At 36.0% G+C, this 24,767-nt stretch overlaps 1 protein-coding gene across 3 annotated transcripts; it reads right to left on the minus strand.

The window, feature by feature from the left end:
- On the minus strand, nt 1–24,757 carry CDC37L1 (cell division cycle 37 like 1, HSP90 cochaperone). 3 transcript variants are annotated; one of them, XM_082404437.1, is made up of 7 exons: nt 24,483–24,757; nt 18,905–19,186; nt 16,086–16,179; nt 9,010–9,125; nt 8,512–8,634; nt 4,273–4,437; nt 1–601 (listed from the first exon to the last, which is right to left on the minus strand). In XM_082404437.1, the coding sequence occupies exons 1-7, from the start codon at nt 24,612–24,614 to the stop codon at nt 500–502; spliced, it is 1,014 nt and encodes a 337-aa protein (XP_082260563.1). In that variant the 5' UTR covers nt 24,615–24,757; the 3' UTR covers nt 1–499. The 3 variants fall into 3 exon arrangements, with proteins under 3 accessions (XP_082260563.1, XP_082260564.1, XP_082260562.1); XM_082404438.1 differs by lacking the exon at nt 4,273–4,437; XM_082404436.1 differs by lacking the exon at nt 1–601 and having other exon boundaries at nt 608–4,437.
- Nucleotides 24,758–24,767: the final 10 nt, after the last annotated feature.

Here is a 24,767-nt window from a genome sequence, read left to right on the forward strand (position 1 = left end):
TACTGATTTATTGCTTTTAATATGATGAAACACCAGATTTGACAGCTAAATTAGCAATAGGATACAAGTACATTTTTATCTTTAATCATTTTTGTAGAGTAGAACATGTACATATCCATATAAAAAGACTGTAGCAGATGCCTCCTAGAATCAACCAGTTCTTGTAAACATTGCATTTGTGCAGATTTTCATACTTTGATTCCAAAATTGAGAACAATAAGATTAAAGGCAAATTTAGTAGCTAAAACCACCAAAAAAAAGTCCAGTTTGACTTCTTGCAACATATGGTACCACTCCTCTCTTCCGAAAAAAAAACAAAACAAAAAAACCTAGCAGCACATAAAAGAAATTTTACAAAACGTTTCAGTACTCTTTGTATTCCCTCCCATCAAAAACCGAACAAAAATAAAGTGCAGCACCCATAAAAGTGTCAAGAAAATAGCCAAGTTCTTCCTTTCTTGTAGCAAAATAGCACTTGGCTTCAGCAGTCTTAACCAAATTATACAGTGTCCATCATTTTGGGTTCATCATCATCTTTATGTACCACTGAGTTTAAACTGCAGAGAGCTGTATTGATAGAATACTGAAGATAATCTGGATTCTGAAAAGAAAAAAGAATGAATGAATGATAATCAGTTTTATGCCAGTATATGCAGTTGCATATTCAGTTTTGCATTCTCTATTTCTCTGCAGTATAGCAGAACAGGAAAAAAGATGGACTTTGAAGTCAGACTTGGGTTGAAACCCAAGAAGGTAAAGAAAGAAAAAAATTAAATAGATTATTACCACTTAATCCAAAGAGATGTGATAAAGAGAGAATGGTGTATGTGAAAAATAGAAATGTAATAAACACTACCTTTTTCCTTTGTTTAACAAAACTGTATAATTTTAATTATTTAATCATATAAGACTATATCTTCCGTATGATTATATGTACATAGCTATTGATAATTTAAAAGATAAACATGGCTTTAAGCCAGCAATGTATTATATGTATTATGAAGATTACTAATTATAACAGTAAATACTAAAATTATAAAAACACTTGAATAAGGAAAAAATCTATTTACTAAGTAAATATTATAGCTATCTTCAGAGTCTATTTTGGTTTCTCAAAGGTTAAAACAAACCCAAGTGAGAAACTGTTAATCTTTTGAAAGGTACTTAGACTCGTATTTAAAAAGTTGAAAACAAAAGAACAGTTTAATTTAGGTTTTGTTTATTTTTTAAACGGAAGAACTCAAAAATATTCTACTTTGTTCATTTCTAAAACTAGGAACAGAAAACCTTATTCAATAAATGCAAAAATAAACCCATTATTATTAAAGCATCATGAATAGAGACATAAGCCCTTAGGACCTAGGACTTTAGGAAATTCTTCCCCAAGAATTCAGTTTTGTCTACTCAGTTGTTCTGAATATCTGCTCGTACTTAGAGTTTTATTATGTATCATCTACTTTCATCTATTTTATTTAATAAACATCAATGAGGAAAATAGTCCACACAGGGCATAGATATCTTAAACCTCCCCATACCAAAGGGAGGCAGGGTTTTCAAAAGGTCTCCTTAATAAAGTACAATACTTTGTGATTCTTTTATTGTAAAAGTCAAAAAGTAAGCCAGAATTTAGTTGGATTATTCTCAATCAGGTTTTTATGAAGGAAGTGGCACAAATAACTGACTGAGGTCTGGAACACTAAAATAACTTTGGACCTCAGTTCTAACCCTGCCTCTTCCACTTAGTATAATGCCATCCTCAAAGAGAAAATAATTCATCAAAATTTAATAACATTAAACGCTAGTATACAGGATAAGCCTAAGGTAACTGTTACTTATATCTCTGTCCAAGAGGCCTTGGTTTAGTTCTCTCAAAGCTAAGGATAATGGTATTTGGCTTATTTCACGAGACTGTTGTCAATTAAAAAAAGATAAAAGCTAAAGTGTTATCCAAATTTAAGTTTTATAAAAAATTATTAATAATCTTGTTACATTATCCCATTCTCCAAAGAAACAGAGTGCTAAGATCTTTTCTGACCATCCAGGCCCAATTCCAAAGCCCTTCAGAACAGAGCTTACAATTACTCTATTAAGACTAGGCTCCAGATTTTCATGGAGAATTTTGAGTATTAGAACTGGCTAAAGAGATTCTCTAGAATTCATCTACCCACCTCCTTAAGAACTGAAGACATCATCACGAGGAGACTTAAAAAAACAAAAAGCAATCCATATACCTAACCTAATGTACACTTAAATTCCACTGATTACCCTATATTCTCATCTAGTAACATATTCAACACATTTCTTGTCCCAGAGACCAGTTCTTCCCAAGAGCACACAACTGAGTGTCTTGTCCTATTTCTAGCATATGATTCAACAATAGTCTATGATGTAGGTCAGTGGTCCCCAACCTTTTTGGCACCAGGGACTGGTTTTGTGAAAGACAATTTTTCCACTGGCCCGGGGTTGGGGGGATGGTTCAGGCGGTAATACAAGCAACAGGGAGCGGCAGATGAAGCTTCGCTTGCCTGCCACTCACCTCCTGCTGTGCGGCCCGGTTCCTAACAGGCCATGGACTGGTACCTGTCAATGGCCCGGGAGTTGAGGACCCCTGATGTAGGAGAATGAATGAGCAATGGAGTAGAACAGAAATCCAGGATTAGCATATTAGCTCCATCACTTACTGTATTGACTTCAGGTAAATTACTTAACCTCCAGGAGCTTCAGTTTATTCACCCATAAAATGAATGAAAATGTGTCACAGGGTTTTTGAGAAGATTAAATGAGACACCATGTAAAAGTGTTTTGCAATTTATAAACTGATATAATAAAAATGGGATGTTATTGTTATGGTAAGCTCTTCTTCCAAATCTCCTCTCAGTTGACAACTTAGTCCCTCAGGTTGTCTCTCATCTTATCCTATCTATCATTTTATCCTTCTCTCAAGTAACAGTGCTTCTATGGATCTAGCTGAAATCTTATCTTTCCCTCTTACGTTTAGAATCAACAACATCCTTCAAAAGTCTTTTTTCCTCTGCATTCATTATGTAACACCTTAGTTTTAGGAGGTTTATATGTTGAACTTACAGAGACTTAGTCATAAAATTCCTTTGGAAAGACTGCGTCCCTATGGGCTATTTCTCACGGAACTGAAGAGAAAATTATCATTTTATTTAAACAGCATTAAGAGGTAATGTGTAGGACAAATTGAGAAGGAATATTGCTTACATGTCTAACTAAGGGTTAACATTACTAATTATTTAAAAATCAGACCTTAATTATTTCTATCCTTGAAAATAATATTTTTGGCTGAGTTGAATATGATCAATTGCTTTCCTTAAATTGTCCCTTTGGCCTACAATACATATAACCAGAATAGTGAAATTATAGATACATAAGGTCAAGATATTGAAAATCTCAATTTCTACCACTCTGAGATTTAAAAATAAATACAGGGCTCTCCTCACATTGCCTTTTGAGTGAGACTTCCCTTTCACTGTGTAGGCAACAGGCTAAACTGGCTAAAGCTGTTCCTAAAATCTTAGGGCCTGAAAATGAGAAAATGAGAGATGACTGGTTCAATTTAAATGCTACTAGAACCAAAATGGGCAGTAACTTTTAATAACTTAAAATTGTAATCCTAAGTAGAATCAGGCAGACCAGTGGTCCAACCTCCTCTTTGACATAAATTCTTTCACACTAGTGACATGGTTTTATCTTATTCTAATAGCAGATTTCCAAGGGGCTCAAAGAGTTGGCCAATATTACCATAAAGAACAGCTTAGCATAAGTTACGTTAATTTGTAGTAAAATGTTACATCTGGTAGGCAACACCAACATTCAAAAAGATAATACTACTAAACTCATGCAACAGATCACCGTGGTTGCTACTTGGACATATGCTTTGAAGCTAATTCATCTCAATAAATTCTTAACAGTATAGTTCTACTTAGAATGAGATGTTCCTCAGGAGCCATCTTGAGAAGTTTATGATTGAGATGATCAATAGGTAACACTTGCCCTTAAGAATGCTTAGGTGGTCCTCATCTTCTGTATTTAAAGGAGTGGAATTTGGTATCTCTCTAAATACCTAAGAGATGAACAAGATTTAATGCCAAAACATGGCATGAGATGAAACTCAGGGTTATCTTTTGAGGCAAGAATATTTAAAATGACCACACATATATAATGTATAAGAAGAAAGAGAAGTCCAAAAGAACAAAAATTATGTGAACTAATACATTTATAAAATAAATATTTACTTTTCCAACTTACCTGTGGTAAGGATTCTAATAAACCTATAGATCCAACACCAGAATGGGGAACATCATTCTGAACTGTCATAGGTTGGAAACTTGGTGATTGAGAATAAAGTCTTACTCTTGACTTGAAAGCTTCAAGTTCATTTTTGAATGCTTCAAAATAACCTTCTTCCTCTGCCTAGAAAACACAAAAAATAAAGACTGTGTTTTTCAAGACTTCCAGACCACACAGTAAACTCTAGCAAGCATATATTAAGGCCTGAAGTCGAAGAAGTAAAGATGAGGTGAATAATTTAAATGTAGAAACCACCAAGATCTCTGTCAGATTTCTAAAAACTGCCTGTTTTATATGAATATTAACGACTGGTTTGTTCCATTTACCTCTGCTTCAGCAAAATAAAACAAACTAATACGAAACAACCCCTCTTTACACATACACACTAATAAAATGAAAGAGGGTAGGCTTCCTCTGTATTTCTCTTGATTTATCTATATTCTTGACAGGATCCAAAATAGTCCTTATTTAACCTCTCACGTTCTCCTCTCCTCTTCCCACTGCCAAGCAACAGCCAAGGGATATTCTTTAAACCTTCTAATTCTCTACCAGTTAATGAGGGAACACTATTACCTGTTATTAGTAATTCTCTGACCCTAAAATCCCTATTTGCAAAAGCCATGAAAACCAATTAAACTCAACATTCAACTTCGTTATGAAAATATCTTAGTGTTTTAGTTAAGGAAGTACCTTCTTTTCAAGATTATGGAAAGAAAAAAGTACGATGAGTTATGTTGAGGGAAGGGAATTCTCTCCCAAGATGTATATAATATAAGCAAAATTCTTAATGCAAAACATCCTTTTGGCAGTAGCCTCCAATTATAAACGTTTCCTTTGCAGATTAAAAAATGACACAGAGGGCTTCCCTGGTGGCGCAGTGGTTAAGAATCTGCCTGCCAATGCAGGGGACACGGGTTCGAGCCCTGGTCTGGGAAGGTCCCACATGCCGCGGAGCAACTAAGCCCGTGAGCCACAACTGCTGAGCCTGCGCGTCTGGAGCCTGTGCTCCGCAACGGGAGAGGCCGCGACAGTGAGAGGCCCGCGCACCGCGATGAAGAGTGGCCCCCACTTGCCACAACTAGAGAAAGCCCTCACACAGCAACGAAGACCCAACACAGCCGAAAAGAAAGAAAGAAATTAAAAAAAAAAAAAAAAAAAAAATGACACAGAGCACATCCTACACAATAGATCATAGAATTTAAGTTCAAGTGGTGGAAGAGATTTTGTCGAAGTCTCATTCCTGAATATCAATGGGCCCATTCGTCTGCAGTGCGGTTTTTTTCTTTAATGTAGTTTACGTTGTATAACTGGATTAAAACCTATGGATTAGTTACTAGCATCAATATCTATATAAATAATGCAGACAGTGTTCTGTGCTGCCATTCTATCTTTTTAAGAATTTAGGAATCATTTCCCTTAATTATATTATAGCATTTCACTTTAGTCAATATACGGTACTCGTGTAGACACATGCAATGTTAGCCTTCATATCCAAAAGTAATCCTTCTGAAATGGTTATGTAGCAAACCGTTAAAGGAATCAAGTGACACAACTGCTGACCTTACTTCATGCCTAAGGCCTAGGGATTTAGATCTAGAGAGACTTGATTGATTTTTGTTTTATTAAGCAACCTATGGGTCACTTGCTCAGTTTCTCTATGCTAATTTCCTCATTTGTAAAAAAGCAATAAAAATCCTTATACAATGTTATGATGATTTAATGAGTTAATCCATGTAAAGTGCCTAGAATAATACCTGGCACAAAGCAAGCACCTCATGAAAGTTATTCCTTAATTTTAAAAAAATTATTAAGAGCACAGTGTTAAGATCTAAGACAGCAGAGCTGTTCAGTTCTATTTTGTCGAAGAATACATATAGTTTGACTATGTTCCATTATCTTACTAAGCACTAGTTCAAACATATCCACTAATGTAAGATGAAAAAGAAAGTATGATTTTTTTTTTTAATGCCTATGTGTCAAGTGAAAATTTAGAGTAGTCATCAGAAGCCTAACTAAAATACCAACTCAATCGTTTACTCATTAACGGCTTCCCTGGTGGTGTAGTGGTTAAGAATCTGCCAGCCAATGCAGGGGACACGGGTTCGAGCCCTGGTCTGGGAAGATCCCACATGCCGTGGAGCAACTAAGCCCGGCTGCCACAACTACTGAGCCTGTGCTCTAGAGCCCGCGAGCCACAACTACTGAGCCTGTGTGCTGCAACTACTGAAGCCTGTGCACCTAGAGCCTGTGTTCTGCAACAAGAGAAGCCACCGCAATGAGAAGCCCACGCACCGCAACGAAGAGTAGCCCCCGCTCACTGCGACTAGAGAAAGCCCGCGCACAGCGATGAAGACCCAACGCAGCCAAAAATAAATAAATAAATAAGTTTATTTAAAAAAAAATTGTTTACTCATTAAAACTACTGTTTTGGGAAAATTTCCTATTTTAACAGTAGAAGTAGAAGGTAGAACTACTGCCACACTAATTTTTTTTTATTTTAAAAATACAATGTTTTTCTCTATTTACAAAAGGAAATATGTTCACTGTAGTATATGAAAAAGAAAATGGAAATCACTTATAATTCTACCACCCAAGTATAATCAAAATTAAACTTTTGGTATATTTCCTTCTGACTTCTAACTGTGTATGCTAAAATGTATCATATATGCAAAAAAGAGCATGTAAAATATTTATGTACAATTTATTGGGCAAAAATCCCACTATGTACCCACAAAAATTAGGAAATAGATCATTACTAGTATCTTAGAGATGAGTTTCAAAGAGCATTCCATCTCTCTCTGAGGTTACCATTATTGTAACTTGTCCTAATCACTCCTTTGCCTCTTCAGTTTTACTGCTTAAATTTTATGTATCTGTCAACAATATATTTAGTTCTGCTTGTTTTTGAACTTTATAAGAAATATAAAATTTTAAAAATGATACCAGATATATCATTCTGAGACTTGTTTTTTTTGCTTTCTTGTCTTTTATCCATGCCAATGCTGATTAGTATATTACCAAATGAATATACCACAATTTATTCATTCTACTGTTAACAGACATTTGGGTTGTTCCCAGACTTTTTGCTATTATGAACAATTCTATTAAGCACATACATGAGTGTCTCTAGGGCAGCAGTTCTCAAACTTTATAGTCGCAGGACTCCCTCATACTCTTGAAAATTATTGAGGAACCTAAAGAGTTCCTGTTTACGTGGGCTATATCTATCAATACTTATGTGTTAGAAATTAAAACAGGAATTAAATATTAACTGAAATATAATAACAAACTCATTACATGTTAACATTTATAACATTTTTTTAAAAAAAACTATATTTCCAAAACAAACAATTTAGTGAGAAGTCTGGCTTAACAGAAGATAGCTGTATTCACACATCTGCTTCTGTATCAATCTATGCTGTACACTGATGAGAGAATGAGAGTGAAAATGGCAAATAACATCTTAGTATTATTATGAAAATAGTTTTGACTCAGGACTAATGGAAAGGGTCTTGAAAACCCTCAAGTGTCCCTGGACCACACACTGAGACGTTTTTCTCTAGGGTATATACCTAGGAGAATTTCTGGCTGTAAGCACTTGTCTTATTCAACTTTACAAGGAAATTTTACAAAGTGGTTATACCAATTTATACTCCTACAGTCAGTGCATGTGAATTCTTATTGCTCTACTTCTTGTACAACTTTTAAATTATAGTAATAATTTAAATTAGTAAATTTAGTGAGTGTGAAATGTGATTTAATCTTTCTAGACATACCTATTTTTCTTTAATATAGCTGACATCATACTGTATATGTAAACATGTATCACTTCTTTTGACTTTATAGCAAAGCATTTTCTCAGATTAAAAATTTTTCATAAATATAATTTTGATGGCTGCATAATATTCTGTATACTACAGGTTTTTTTTTTAACCATTCCTCTAAGTTTCCTGAATACATACATTCATGTGAATGGCTCTCAATTTCACATACATGCTGTATAGTATAGCTTCTTATATAGTTCCTTTAAATCTATATTAGCATGAAAACAGCAATATAATTTTTCTTTTCCTTATAAAACCTACAGAATTTAGCCTGTGGCATCCTGGTTGGATGGCTTCCATTGATGTGTATGGACAAAAGAGGTCTCAGCTAAAACCTAACCTTCCCATTTAACAATACCAAATAGCTACTTACTTTGGCTTTCTGGAAAAATAAGCGAAAACATCCTCTTGGATCCACATTACAGTTTTTGGCCATTTCCATAATAAACTGCATTACAACTGCTTGATGTGCTATTTGTTCCATCAGAGCCCCTTTCTGAAAGTAATAGATTAAAATTATAAGAAATATATTTAATATTGTGATTACTATTTGGATTTTTAAAATATGATTTTTTTTAAAATAGGTTAAAAAAGAAAAAGGTTTATAGTATCAAATACATGGGAACAAGAGAGGTGAGGGGGCAGGGAGGCAGGGAAAGCACATTGGAAACAAGTTTCCCTAAGCTAACTGAAATAACTAAAAAAAATGCGTTCAACAGTAAGCTCAAGTAGATGTGAAAACAAAACAAAACAAAATTATAATTTCATTTAATGACCTTCCTACTTTCATTTAAAGTAATGGAAAAAACAAAACAAAAAAGTAAATCAGAATTCCACTAAGGTTCCCAGAAATTCAAGTTTCACATGATACCTGTTCAGCTTCTAGATGAAAACACCATAAAATAAGATATTTAGCAGTTTCTTCACATACAAGGTATGGATGGTCAGACAAAAATCTCTGACTATCATCCCATCGACTTAACATACCTGTAAAAAAAAGAATTAAACCATGAATGTCAAATACTTTCCTCTTGTAAGCAAAGAAATGGTATTTTAAAATGATTCTCTTTAAAGACAACTCGCATTACTATAGCAGTATGTTATGGTAAAAGAGCAAATGAAGAGCGATAATAAAGCAATACCCAGCATATAGGGAATAGCTTTCAAAATTCATAGCAAACTTTATTTCAAATAATGTCAGGCTAAAGTAGGGTGATTGGTTTAAAGCCGTAAGTTCTACATCTGGGAAATGCCCGAAGTCCCAGGCAAATAGAGACTGCTGGTCATTCTAGGCTAAAGTAAGTACAGATAATTTCAGGAGATTCAATATTATTTATTCAGAGAATACAAATTTTTCTGTTAGATGCATAAGAAAGCAAAACCTCAAGAAACTACACTGAGCAAACAAAGACTTAATAAAAGATTCAGAAAAACTACATTTCTTCTAATTTATTAAAATATGTCTAAGATGATATGGTAAAATGTCAACAGCATGGGAAACCAATCCAGTAAGTGTTATAATAGTAAATATACTTTAACCATTTTAGTCATGTTAACCATTTAGTCATGATGACTGTTTATACATAGAAAACAAAATCTTTTTAAAATTAGTTAAGCATATTTGAAAATAGCTGCCATTTTGCTTCAAAATACCAAACCAGTCCAAATACTACTAAAGGTGTACTGTCATCTTTACCCAAATTAGTTAAGAAATTTGGTCAAAAAGTTGTTACCACCCAAATAATTAACAGAACCAGCAAAGTGTTGAGCTTTATTTAGACTCATCCAACCAAGAAAGTTATTGAGTCATCATGGTAATTTTATAAGGCTATCTCAATAGTTTGGCAATAAATCTTTCCTTTAGACACAAAATGAACTTCTGAAGTTCCACATCAGAACACAAGTAAAAACAAAACTGAGGACAAATGTCTTACTGAGAAATACACAGCAACACATGGAAATTAATTAAAAATAATGATTTTTTCCTCATTTAAAAAATTGGAAAAAAGCATTTTAGCATTTTTCATAAAGAGTTTTACAAGCTTTATAGAGTTATTTCCCCAACACTTTGGATACAGTGACTAGGTCATTTTAAATTCTGAGAAACAATGATTATTTAAGTTACTTTAAACTACTTCTCAAATAATATAGTTAAAGAATCTAATTAATAATTTCTATGGGTCAGATCTAAAGAAAGCATAATCCTATTTCTTATACCTGAAGCCATAAAATAAATCCTATAAAGCAATTTTGCCTTAGCTTTGTTACACTTCTGAAGAGGGAATATTTTCAACTCTATCAACCATTCAGAGAGATCACTGCTTCTCCATGGGCAGCACTGTGACTTAGGCACCAAATTCCTATCCATTCTGGTTTCTTTTGCAGGAAAGATAATATACGAAAGGGTTAGTGACACTTGTAGGGGCCATGAAGAAGGGTGTCACTAAACGCTAAAGGTTTTAAACTATCTACTTAATAACTGAGACAAAATTAACACTTGAGGATGACCATAGCTTTTCTTTACCTGAAAAATAATTGTCAATACTTGATTTCAAAAATGCATACTAAATTATTATGAAATTGAGAAGTTACGTTACAGGTAGTCCATTAAGACCTCTGTGGGAAGAGTGTGGAATTTTATGAACAAAAGATATCAAGAGAATCAATGGCTTAGTGGAACAGAACATACCTGAAAGTACACATATTACTTTGGAATTTATAAAGAAACTTAAAATCAAATGGAGAGTAACACAATCTAGCATGATGACTCTAGGACTAAACTGCCTAGGTTCAAGTATTGGCCTTACCACACCTTGGGCAAGTTCTATTATACCTCTATGCCTACATTTCCCCATGTGTAAAAGAGGGCTAAAGGCTTCCCTGGTGGCGCAGTGGTTGAGAATCTGCCTGCTAATGCAGGGGACACGGGTTCGAGCCCTGGTCTGGGAAGATCCCACATGCCGCGGAGCGACTGTGCCCATGAGCCACAACTACTGAGCCTGCACGTCTGGAGCCTGTGCTCCGCAACAAGAGAGGCCGCGAGAGTGAGAGGCCCGCGCACCGCGATGAAGAGTGGCCCCCGCTTGCCACAACCAGAGAAAGCCCTCGCACAGAAACTAAGACCCAACACAGCCATAAATAAATAAATAAATAAATAAAATTTATTAAAAAAAAAAAAAAAAGAGGGCTAAAAATAGCATCTAACTCATAGGATTTTTGTGAGGACTAAAGAAGTTAATACATATAAAGCACTTAAAACAGTACCTGACAGAAAGTAAACACTTGATAAATACTAGGTATTATTAACACAATATGAACAATTCATTCATTCATCCATCAAATATTAAGCTAATCTTTTGGTTAAGGATAATCTAGTCATTTAAACTAGCCAATCAACTTTTCTGAATGCTTGAAAAACCTTACTTTGACAAATTAAAATATTTTAATTATGTATCTTTGCCCATATATTTTTTTCTGGTGAACATCTAAATCCCAATCCACCCTTTAGCTCTCAATATTCCACCTGATTCCTAAAATGGTCCCCAAATACACATCATTATTTATTTCCCTTTCCTTTTTGCATTATCCTGATAGAATGATAGATTTCAATCCTTTGAATTACACTAAGTATTTTAATTTCTCAATGTACCAAAAACCTCCCAACTAGGTTGTGAATTTCTTAATGAATGATATACGACCTATTTTTCAATATATCCTGAGCTCCAGATCTCCTGTATTCCCAATCACCTACCACCAGACAGCTATTTCTACCTACATGCCTGCACATAAACTCATCTTATTGAAACCAAACCCATTCTTCTCTCCCTGACCATCTACATTGCTTCCTAGGTTCCATGTAACCCAATCAGGCATTTCAGAGATTTTTCTGACATTTCCATTCCTCCCACATCAAACTTATCACTAAGTCCTGTGGTTATGCTATTGCAATCTGTTAATATGGTGAATCACATTAATGAGTCTTCTAATGTTAAGCCATCCTTGAATTCTTAGGATAAACCCTTTAAAAATATTTCTTTTTCAGATTATAAAAATAAAGTATTTTCATTGTGAAGAATTTGAAAAATCCAGAAGATAAAACCACCTGCAATGCTTACAAGAGATAATCAATGTTAACATTCTGATGTATTTCCCTCTGGCTTATTTTTTAATGACTTTTAGAGAAACAAAATTAGAATCATATCATACATATTAATTTCCTACTCATTTCACTTCACATTCTGTTCTAAGAGTGCTTTTATTAGACGTTTTTCAAAAATAGGATACTGATGTGTTTTTGAAAAGCAATATATAAGTGATTACATTGAAGAGACTGAATATCCACCTACAGCACAACTGATTCTAACATAGTATCTATGCAAATATTTACAGCTTTTAACAAAATCTCCAGTGGCAACATCCTACACAGATTCAAAAAAATGCTGAATCACAGCTAACTTTGGTTGGAAGTGAACAGATGATGTGCCATGAAAAACTGTGTTAGATCATCAAAAATCAGCTCTGATCATCATAAAGACAGTGATGTCAAAGATGCATATGACTTTGAAGAAAACTGTTCTGTGAAGTTTAAAAGAAAACAGACTTTATTTCTAAATTGGTATTTTATATTTATAAAACATGAATTAACTAAATTAATAAGTAAACATAAATATGGGGGAAAAAATCAATACTTCACAATATTCCATGACATGGTTGTACCATTAATCATTAGATGGTAAATTCCATCTAATTACAATGGGTAATAAAAGCAATATAAGAAAGACAGTCAAAAAATATCAAAAAATACCATAAGGGAAAGTTAGGAGGAAGTCTGAAGAATATAAGTATGCATGAGACCACAAAGAAATATGGTGTCAAGCCTTTGCAGCCCTTCACAACCTCCCATGTTCTAGGCAGAGTCTTCCACGAGTCTGGAATGCAAACCAAGTTTGGAAAGCCTCCAGCTAGAAGCCCTAATCACAGCTGCTATTCCAAATGTGTTTACTTCAAAGGATTATATCAATGTAGTCATTATTCTGACAAATGCCTTTTTTTCCTTTATTACAAGCCCAAAACTCCAGAAACATTTGCTTCCACCCAGGTGGGACAATATTAAACTTTCACTGTCTTGCCTCAGGTCTCTCCGTCAACTCTGTGCCATAATTTAGTCCCCAGAGACTTTGACTATCTCATCATCCCACATGACTGCAAACTGGTCTACTGCATTCTGATGGAACTTGGTGAGCAAGAAGGAGCAGGTATCCCATTTGTCTCGGTACAATACAAACAAACATGCCAGAAAGTGGGAAATAAAAACACAGGAAAATTTTGGGAGCCTACTACCTTAGTAACATTTCTGGGGATCCAATGGGCTGCGGCAAGTAGGATATCTTGCCCAAAGTGAAAAGTCAAGTGTATTTCCACTAAGAAACAGGCACAATGTGAATCTGGGAATGGCTATCAGGTCTGGTTGGCTTTGAAGACAGTAAGGCACTGGTTAGCATTACAGGATGAGACACGGAAGCCCACTCATGCAATGGCAGAACTGTTTATTAGTCACATATTTCCCCACCATCTGATTGTTTGTACAATATTTTATAAACTAAGGAGTCATGGTGGTAGATTTGAGATTATGCAGAGATTCAACAGCATGGGATCTCTTCATCGAGGGTATTCCAGGTTAGCCACTGAATACCTAATTTACCAGTAGCAGAAACCAGTGCTGAAACCTCAATATTGGAGAGGCCAGCCAACCATCAAGCTGGAAGGACCAGCCAACCATCAAGTAATAGGTTGATAATCTTGGTCCCATTTCATTTTGGAGGGACCAGTGGTTCCTCACTTGAACAAGACCATTTGAGATCTGGTATTGCCCTCCCTCTTTGCCATGCTTCTACCAGTAATGCATCTGTGGTCTTACTAAATGAGATGTTCCCCATACCACATTATTTCTTGACCCCAAAACTCAATTTACAGCAAAAGAAATGAAGACAACAGGCTCATGAAATTCACTGGTCTTATGAACATTACTACACAGAAGCAGTAGGTTTTATAGAATAGTGAAATGTTTTATTGAAGACCCACATAATTATAGTGCCAGGTGGGTTACTACACCTAGTGAGGTAGGGATATTTTCCCAAATAAAATTCCTTCTGACCGCAGCACTCAGTTTATAGCAAAAGTGAGGGAACTATTTTACATGCACTAGGTTTCCCATGGTTCCAAAACAACTAGCCTACAGAATGAGAGCTGTGTGAAAGCACCTTGAGGTATGCTATTCTACCAGATGCATTATGCTCTGAAAGAGTAATCAGTACATGGTACTCCTTTCCCTACAGAACACACAGGCCTGGGAAGTAAGGACTGTAGGTGGGAGCTGCAACTCACATTATCACAACTAAGATTCGTTCACAAAATTTTTGCTTTTTATTCTTATAATTCAGGGCTCCGCTTATTTAAAGATTTTAATATCTACCCAAGGGATGACTGTATATCCATTTTTTCTATTATAAATAATACTGGAATGATAATATTTGCAAAAATAAACTTTGCTTACTTCTTCAGACACTATTCTTGAATTAAACAGGATACATAACTTATTTCACTTTTTAAAAATAAAAAGTATGAGGGCTTCCCTGGTGGCGCAACGGTTAAGAATCTGCCTGCCAATGCAGGGGACACAGGTTCAAGCCCTAGTCCAGGAAGATCCCACATGCCATGGAGCAACTAAACCCGTGTGCCACAACTACTGAGCCTGTGCTCTAGAGCCCGCGAGCCACAACTACTGAAGACTGTGCGCCTAGAGCCCATGCTCCTCAACAAGAGAAGCCACTGCAATGAGAAGCCCGCACACCGCAACGAAGAGTAGCCCCCGCTCGCCACAACTAGAGAAAGCCCGTGTGCAGCAATGAAGACCCAACATAGCCAAAAATAAATAAAATAAATAAATTTATTTAAAAATAAATAAATATATTAAAAGTATGAGAAAAATTAATAAATTTTATGATTAAACTTTATGAAATAATTCTATGAATAAACTGCAAAAAAAGGAAAAAAATCTAAAGTAGTATCCATTGTACTGACATAAGGATGAATGAAATTCTAAACACTTTGGGAGAGAAACACCAATAGGAAAAAGGTCTCAAAATGTCATTTAAAAAGCTTACTAACATACTCCAAATAAAAACTATGTTTACTAAATTGACACATATATACTTCCCAGTAGCATTTTCACTCCAGCAGTATTGTCACTGCTTATAATTCTTAGAACATAGCATACTCTTTCCCGACTCTGCCTTTGGACATGCTGTTGCCTTGCCTCCCTTATCTACATGGAGAACTCTTACATGTTCCTTACAATCTAACTCAGATATTATCTCCTCTGGGAAGCCTTCACTTAAATCAACCCCCATCCCACTGCTTTTCCCCAATAAAGAAAACTATTTTTCAGTTCTTTGTATATGTATTTCTATTACTTATCATTTATTATAAATTATATTCTATTACTTATTATTTATCTGAATAACAGTTGAAGGATCTGCATAAATTGTATAGCATCATATCCAAAACCTGAAAAAAATGAATGCTAATCTTACAACCATAAAATAATCAGATACAAAGGAAGCAAAGATGAAAAAAGACAAAAGCAAAGACTAGTTGGGAAATGGAAAGAGTCTAGGTAGTAAAGAAGACCATGTTTTAGAGAGTAGGATTATATAATAATAGATTGAATTTTGCTTCTCTTCACAATTCAGTTTACTCTGTCACTCTATTTTTTTACGACCAAAAAAAAGTCTAAAACAAGAGCTATACAACTGTGCCAGAAGCAGCTATGCAACTGGAGTTTGTCACTTGTCTTCTTTTTGGTCCCCATTTTATAAATCCACCTTTTGTACACATATTTATGATACCAAACATTACAAAAGAAGGAAACTCAAGTAGTAGACTTACCAAAATGTCTGATTTTCTGCTCATGTTTCTGCATAAATGATTTTGATTTATCTTCATCTTCTGTTTCTTCTCTTTTATCTTGATTAATAAAACTCTAAGAAAAAAATTTTGAAGTTAAAATCAGATTTTATATTCTAATTGGATTTTCTTTCTCAGTTATTGAATGCCTAGCAATCGTTCTTATAGACACTATAAAAAGGTGATGTAGTAAACTCATATTATATCATTAAATTCATCTGTAAAACTCTATTAAAAATTAAAATTTTCTTGTAATGAAGTTTCATTAGTCTTATTTAAAGTGAGATATATGTAGAAAATTAAACAATTATTTTAGAAATCAACACAGAAAAACAAATGAATTAACCTTTCTGTAAAGCTGAATTTCCCTGTCAAAGGCAGGTATAGAAAGATCCTTTACATGCGTAATTTATGTTTTGCATTATTCATTTCCATTAAATATTTGTAACTCTACTGTAATCTTTGGAGTTCTTGCTGGAAACAAACTCAGAAATTCAAAGCATATAGAGTATATTTACAACAAAATTTTTGGTAAGACATAAACCTAAAACAGACCTTTGCTGTAAACTTTTCTTAGGAGAGGCTAAACAGTTCGATTCTGAAATCAAGTACAAATTTCTATTAAGGAAGTGCTTCTTTTCAGTTAAATAAGGCATAAAACAGACGAAGATGAAGTTTTTATCTGGCCAGAAAAACTGGCAGAACAATTTCTCAGAACATTATGTAATCACGTTTAAACCTTGAGATCATCACTGCCAAAAATGAAAATTGGAAACTAGCTCTCTGCCAGTTTACAATCAGGAAACACACAAGTTTATATATTTCAAAATAAAAGCATTTTTTTCCTTTATATATTCTCCATCTAGACCAGCACTGTCCAATAGAAATATAATCCAAGCCACAAATGTAATTTAAAGTTTCCTATCAGCCACATTAAAAAGCAAAAGAAACAGATGAAATTAATAACATATCTATTTAACCCAACATATCAAACATATTATCATTTCAACATGTAAGCAACACAAAAAAATTATTAATGGAATATTTTACTTTTTTTGGTACTAAGCCATCGGAATCTGGCATGTATTTTACACTTACAGCACATCTCAATTCGGACTAGCCACATTTCAAGTGCTCAATAGCACACGTGGCTAGTGGCTATCAAGTTGGACAGCGCAGATCTAGACCAGTCCTCTCAAGTCTCAAGCTCCCAGACAAAATCAATGTACGATTTTGAGCAAATGACTGGAACATAAAGATAGTCCTAATTAATTTGTGGTATAAATGTAGGCTATGTTAGATCCAACTTTAAAAAAAACAATTAAAAGAAGAGACAAAAATATTTTCTTTGTGACCACTGTGTTAACAGAAGAGACATTAACTTTATAAACAAAGAAACATTGTTTTGACAATTCCCTCTGGAATAAAAAAATTATTTTAAATAGTTTTGGGGTATAAATGCAAACCAGAAATAAAGTAATACTTAAGATGATACATCCCTTAGAACAATATATACAGAGATAGTGAATCATTCAGTTAAAGAATTATTCTGTTGAGGGGAAAGAAAAATATATAAATATAAATTAGTACAATCACAGAAAAAGTCTAGAAAGATATGACTCATTGTTAACAGTGGGCATCTCTGGGAAATGGAAATGAAGGAAGCCTTTCAATTCTACTTTACAGGTTTATGTTTTTGTTTTTTACAAGAAGCATGTTGTACTCTTACAATTTATCTCCATTAAAGAAAGAAGTACTGATAGGGCTAGTGGTACTAGACATTTACCTGTGTGTATTACTTATTGCTGTAGCAGGACTAGACCTAGTCCAGGGGAAGGAAATTAAAGGTGCTTGGTGGGGGGGAGTGTTGAGAGTGGATGCCAGAGCAGAAACAAGTAGTGTTACACACTACGTCTAGAGAATAATGACGGTTAAAGATAAACTGAATGCGGACTTAGACAAGAATGAGCAGTCCATACCTGAGTCTTGAGAATTAAGTTTAGTACAAATAGAAAGAGTACTACTTTAGACATCAGATGAAAATGACTTTATTTCATTGCCCACTTCTTTTTCAGATACAAAAGTCAAAGAATAAGGCCTATGTATGTAATCCAGTGAGAAACAGAAGACTGCTCTTAATAAACTACTAACGTGGCATAAGTATTTTACTACTCCTTTCAGCAATAATGCTTGTAACACTAAGACCAGATTACTATCTGAGGTTTACTAAACACATACTGGTAAATAACAGTGAGAGACTTTGTTTTATTTGATAAAACCAGTAACTAAAAAAAAAAAACAAAAAAAAAACAAAAAAAAAACCAGTAACTATACATTAATGTTACAAAATTGAAAGCAAGCTGATAAGCATAGCAACATCAGAAAGCACTGGTAACATCTGAGCTTTACCACATACCAGGCCCCATGCTATCTGCTTTTAAGATGTTACCTTATTTAGTTTTCATACCCACTCTTTATAGTTGATGAAACTGAGCCTTAGAGAAGTGACTTGCCCAAGGTCACAAAGCCAGCCTGTGACAAAGTTGAGATTTGAGGCAGTCTGACTCCAGAACCCATGCTTATATTCAGTGTGCTATGCTATAGCCATATAACTGGATTAAGGACTACCCACATTAGACACTACTGGGGATAACACATTTCTGTAACAATCACTTTTCCTAAACTGTCAACATTGAATACTGTTTACAGGATTCTGTTGCTTTGTTAAGATAATGCACAACTGGTTTGTACAAACACTTCAGTCTTTCCTTCTTTCATTATGGTCCAATAAAAGAGAGTACCTTATTAAAAACATCCTTGCTAATGGCATCCATGTTCCACATACACATTCTCTCTCTTTGTACTAGAGCCTCTTCTTTCTGCCGCCATTCTTCTTCCCGTTGCCTCAGTTCTGATACTGCTGTTTGTGCTTTGGCATGTTCCTGATCCAAGGACTCAGAGTTATGCAGTGCTAAGCTACCAAGTTTCTGCTGAGCTTCAGCGAGATTCCATTTGCACGCCACAGAGCTCTTCACAAACTCTTTCTGCTTTTGGCAAGCCATTTCGATTCCATGGCTATACATCTGGATTAAAAAACAAAACAAAACAGTATTTTTAAGAAATGAAGAAGGCAACAGAACAGGTATGTTTATGTAGCACAGTTCAAATTTCTATTAGTCAAGGATTTCTGTACAATGTTTTTGGTACAGAGGTATCCAGCCTTCTGTGTTTGCAGTTAAGAGTTTTATATTATAGACCTTGTTTCATCAACTAGACTCTAAGCTTCTTTGTTAATTTGTGCCTCTCCCCTGACAACTAACAGCAACAAAAAGCCTGGCAACTAGCACAGTGTCCTGCATACAGTGGGGCCTCAACAAACATTTGATTTATAGTCTTCATAATCCTGAAACAGAATAACGAGAACAAAAGCTTAAATCTAGTTCATCATCTTATCACTCAACATGCTGAAAAGCAGACCTTTATAGAGTTTTGCTTTGCAAGTTCTTCACTCAAAGAACCTTTTATTTAGAAGTAATCACTTCTTGGTTTCTATTTTCTTTCTGTATTATCCCAATCCTTGGTAATCTGAGTTGTTATTATTGGAAATTTCTATTTAAAACTGACTACATCAGATAGATAACCTTTAACTTAATCCTAATCAAAACAGACAAAGTTGTTTAAAAAAAAAAAGTCACTGGTCCACCCTGGTGACTCTGTTTTTTTTTTTAACATCTTTACTGGAGTATAATTGCTTTACAATGGTGTGTTAGTTTCTGCTTTATAACAAAGTGAATCAGTTATACATATACATATGTCCCCATGTCTCTTCCCACTTGCATCTCCCTCCCTCCCACCCCTCTAGGTGGTCACAAAGCACCGAGCTGATCTCCCTGTGCTATGCGGCTGCTTCCCACTAGCTATCTATTTTACGTTTGGTAGTGTATATATGTCCATGCCACTCTCTCACTTGGTCCCAGCTTACCCTTCCCCCTCCCCATATCCTCAAGTCCATTCTCTAGTAGGTCTGCGTCTTTATTCCCATCTTGCCCGTAGGTTCTTCATGACTTTTTTTTTTTAAGATTCCATATATATGTGTTAGCATACGGTATTTGTTTTTCTCTTTCTGACTTACTTCACTCTGTACGACAGACTCTAGGTCCATCCACCTCACTACAAATACCTCAATTTCATTTCTTTTTATGGCTGAGTAATATTCCATTGTATATATGTGCCACATCTTCTTTATCCATTCATCTGTCGATGGACATTTAGGTTGCTTCCATGTCCTGGCTATTGTAAATAGAGCTGCAATGAACATTTTGGTACATGACTCTTTTTGAATTATGGTTTTCTCAGGGTATACGCCCAGTAGTGGGATTGGTTGGTCGTATGGTAGTTCTATTTTTAGTTTTTTAAGGAACCTCCATACTGTTCTCCATAGTGGCTGTATCAATTTACATTCCCACCAACAGTGCAAGAGGGTTCCCTTTTCTCCACACCCTCCAGCATTTATTGTTTGTAGATTTTTTGATGATGGCCATTCTGACCGGTGTGAGATGATATCTCATTGTAGTTTTGATTTGCATTTCTCTAATGATTAATGATGTTGAGCATTCTTTCATGTGTTTGTTGGCAATCTGTATATCTTCTTCGGAGAAACGTCTATTTAGGTCTTCTGCCCATTTTTGGATTGGGTTGTTTGTTTTTTTGATATTGAGCTGCAGGAGCAGCTTGTAAATTTTGGAGATTAATCCTTTGTCAGTTGCTTCATTTGCAAATATTTTCTCCCATTCTGAGGGTTGTCTTTTTGTCTTGTTTGTGGTTTCCTTTGCTGTGCAAAAGCTTCTAAGTTTCATTAGGTGGTGACTCTGTTCTACTAAGAAGCAACAGTAATTAGTTTTAACATTTATTTTTAAAAAATTTTTAAATAAACTTATTTTATTTATTTATTTTTGGCTGCATTGGGTCTTCGTTGCTGTGTGCAGGCTTTCTCTAGTTGCGGTGAGCGGGGGCTACTCTTTGTTGTGGTGTGCGGGCTTCTCATTGCGGTGGCTTCTCTTATTGCTGAGCATGGGCTCTGGGCACACAGGCTTAGTTGCTCCGTGGCATGTGGGATCTTCCCGAACCAGGGATCAAACCTGTGTCCCCTGCACTGGCAGGTGGATTCTTAACCACTGTGCCACCAGGGAAGCCCACTTTTAACATTTATTGAACCACCACGTGTAAAGCATCGTGATAGATGTTTAATTCCTTATATTCCTCAGTTCTATCAAACAAAAGCTAAAGGCACATTCTTTATGATTTCTTAGCCAAAATATAGATCAATTTCAAACTAGGTATTCAGAATAATTTTACTCCAATCTATTCCCTTATCTGCATCGCTATTCAAGCCCTTGTAATTTCACACTTTAATTATATAAATACAGCCTTTCTCATTTCAAGCCATTCTCTACTCTTCTAGACTTGGAGTGATTTCTCCAAGAAACAAATATGATAATTTTACTCATTCTTAGAGTCTTGGGATAAAGCGCAAAATCTGTGGCATGGCATGGTCCCTCATGATCTCACTTCCTATTATCTCTCTAGACTCAGTCCTAGTCACTCTTCTACTTGTTTGCTTATTCTTTACATCCCCTTCCCACCCCCCCACCCCATTCAATGTGGCAACTCCCCCATCCCTAAACCTCCTATCTCCATCCCAGATTCCAGCATCATGTCCCTTCCCTCTTACCCTGTCCCTCTCCACCCAAGTTATGCATATTTCTACAGTGGTGTTTTCACACAATACTGTGCTTATTTGTTTAGCTATCAGCTTCTTGAGGGGCTAGAATGCAATAAATCTTAGATGAATAAACGACTCTTGACTTCTTGGAACAGACTAGTGGTGGTAAGGAATTCTAAGGCAAGTAGCATGCAAGGCTCCTTTTTTAGCTAAGTCTTCAGGCAAACTTAGATTTCTATTGGAGGGAATGTGGACACTTGCTATTCAGATGTTTTACTTGTTTAGCAGGTTTGGAGCCCAGATACCACTTGGTCCTAACTAACCAAGTAAGGTATTTATTTTTACTTTTTGCTACCTTAGAATAGGGTTAAGAATAACTGCAGACTAGCTATGCTTAAGAAGGCACTAGGAAGAGGAGAAAAATGAAGCTATAAAATTTATTTTGTAAGAAAAGACAAGGAAATACTAAGAAAGGTAAGGACAAATGGAAATATCTTGCATTGTCAAATTATGCGGGAGCAAATTCTCAAATCACCTCTCAAATCAAACATAGAAATCTTATTTCTAAATCCTAAAAATGATTTATGTTTATATTCTTCTGCACAGACTACACAGACTATGTTTGGGCATTTGAGTAAACTATCCCACATGTATTGAGATGATTGATTATATTTTAATAAACAAAGATTTGAAAAAGGAACTGTTAGCATTAAGGTCTACTAATGTAACTTTACATAAAAAAAAATTCCCAAACAGGATCTCTAAGTTCCAAACTGCATTTAATTGGATCTCAGAACTATACATCACTTATGACATTAATATAGCTAGGTTCCCTATATTTGGTAAAGTTACACCAAGGCTGTTTTTATAAAGATTATAAAATGTTTATAAACTGAATTAAATATTTTATTCTTTCCAAATATTCCAAAAGAAAAACTTAAGTTCTAAAACTTAAATCCAGCAAGACAAGTAAGTAGGTTTGTTATAAACACATGAACTAACTTAGAATTAGAAATCATTTTGCAAATCTTAGTACCATTCAAAGTTAGTTTCAGCCAAATAAAATTTTACATTACATCACAGGATGGGCAGTACAGTAGGTGGGAAAAAACACTGTACTAGGTGTCAGAAGTGGATTCTAGTTTTAATTCTGCCACTGCCTAGCTACATGGCCTCAGGGAAATCACTTCTAATGTAGGATTTAAGCCTAATCATTTCTAAAATTCCTTTCAGCTAAATAAGCTTATAAGTTAATATACAGCTATTTTTAAAATTCAGTTTCTCTTAGGTAACTCTTTAGATTCAACCACAATGCAGTGAAATTCTTGAGACCTTTCCATCCTCTCTATACTCCTTCAAAACTGACAATGGCAGCTGCTGTTCATTCTTTTTCTATCTCTGTAACACATTCATTATGTGCTTATATAACACATTTTGTATATAAAGATGACACCAGTGATCCATAATTAGTGGGTGACTACCAACCTATCAACTCTCATTCTGTCCTCCTAAAAAAATGCCTTGTACTTTCCCAGTGACTGGCTGGCCGAAGTACAGTCTGTGGTTATGAAACAGCATTTTTCTCTGTGCAGCCAACCAACCCTGTGAGCTGGGCATAGGATCGATGACCCTACACTTATTGGCAAACAATTTAAATCACTCATTTTCATTAACAGCTAGCAGGATGAGTCTAGAGAAAAACTGTTTTAATTCAGTTAAGCCCTGGGGGGCCCCATTTTGCAAGAAGCCTAGAAGGCAAATACCTATAATCCATTTCATTGAACATATTAGTGTTTAGTCCGTGATCCTGAAATACACTTCGAAAACACTCAGGTTAGGAGAAAAACCGGCACAAAGGGATATGAGTACCTAAGCACTCCCTAAGATAGGACCAAGAAAATCCTAAGTGGCAGTATATCACATTTGGATAAGTTTCAGAGGAAAGAAGGCTGGGCTGAAAACCACAAGCAGCGGCAGGAATCTGAGGAAGAAGTCTGAAGGAAAAGGCAAACGTGTGCCTATATATTTTTACTGAAGAATGGTGTGAAGCAAAACTAAAATCAGAAACGTTAAGGGGAAAATGGTCACGCGAATGGGCGAGATTTACGCCAGCATCAATAGCAAGGTTTACAGAATTTGCTCAGATGTCAAAAATCAGTGAAATAAACTGGATCTGAAATCTTTATGTCAGGAGCTCAGTGAATTATTGAAATACAACCATTCACTATTCCCATCAACTGTGCACAAATATCAGTGCCTTCAAAAGAATAAAGTGCTCGGATAAGAGCAGGCACAAGAGGACAAAGGGTCAATGTTATAGAGTGAGCTGTCCCAAATCTGGGTGCCATCAGAAGAGGGGTGGAGGGGAGAAACTTCTTCCAAGAGTGAGGAATTAGCCAAGGTGAAAAGGTGTGCGTGGAGGTGAAGGTTGGGGCTATATGGCCAGCCCCTCTTCGAAGACCTCAGTAGATGCTACAAAGTGATGGGATGGCTTCAGGCTCCCGACGCCCAAGGTTGGGGGTCGGGAGTCGGGGGCGGGGGAAGGGGGAGGTGGGGGCTCAGAACAGGGCACAGAAGAGGGTCGCAGAGACAGAGGGCTCTGGGGGCCTGGTGACGGCTCCTCCCCATCCCCCGGCAGAACACGGGCCGCTTCTCACCTGGGTGCCGCCTCCCGGCAGCTGCGGGTAGCGAGGAGAACCGGGGGACACGTCCAAGTCACTCTCTTCCTCAGCCTCACCTTCTGCCCGAGGGAGGCTCCAAGGTCCTGGCGGCGGCCACGGCTGCTCCATGTCCGGCTGCCCCCGGCCCTACAATCCCCACTGCCAACAGACTTGGCGTGACCTGAACCTACTGCGCGGAGCCAGCCGCCCCAGCCGGCTGGGGCCGTTACCCAGAATCCCTCTGCCGGCCGCGACGGCGACGCACACCCCGCGCCAGCCTGT

This window comes from Balaenoptera borealis, assembly GCF_965194805.1.
Source record: "Balaenoptera borealis genome assembly, chromosome: 8".
NCBI lineage: Eukaryota > Metazoa > Chordata > Mammalia > Artiodactyla > Balaenopteridae > Balaenoptera > Balaenoptera borealis.

Coding starts and splice junctions, on each gene's coding strand:
- CDC37L1 (XM_082404436.1), bottom strand. CDS start 24,614: ATGGAGCAGCCGTGGCCGCCGCCAGGACCTTGGAGCCTCCCTCGGGCA. Junction 16,180..18,904: donor GCAAGGATGTTTTTAATAAG/GTACTCTCTTTT, acceptor TTTTTTTCTTAG/AGTTTTATTAATCAAGATAA. Junction 8,635..9,009: donor TTCATCTAGAAGCTGAACAG/GTATCATGTGAA, acceptor TATTACTTTCAG/AAAGGGGCTCTGATGGAACA.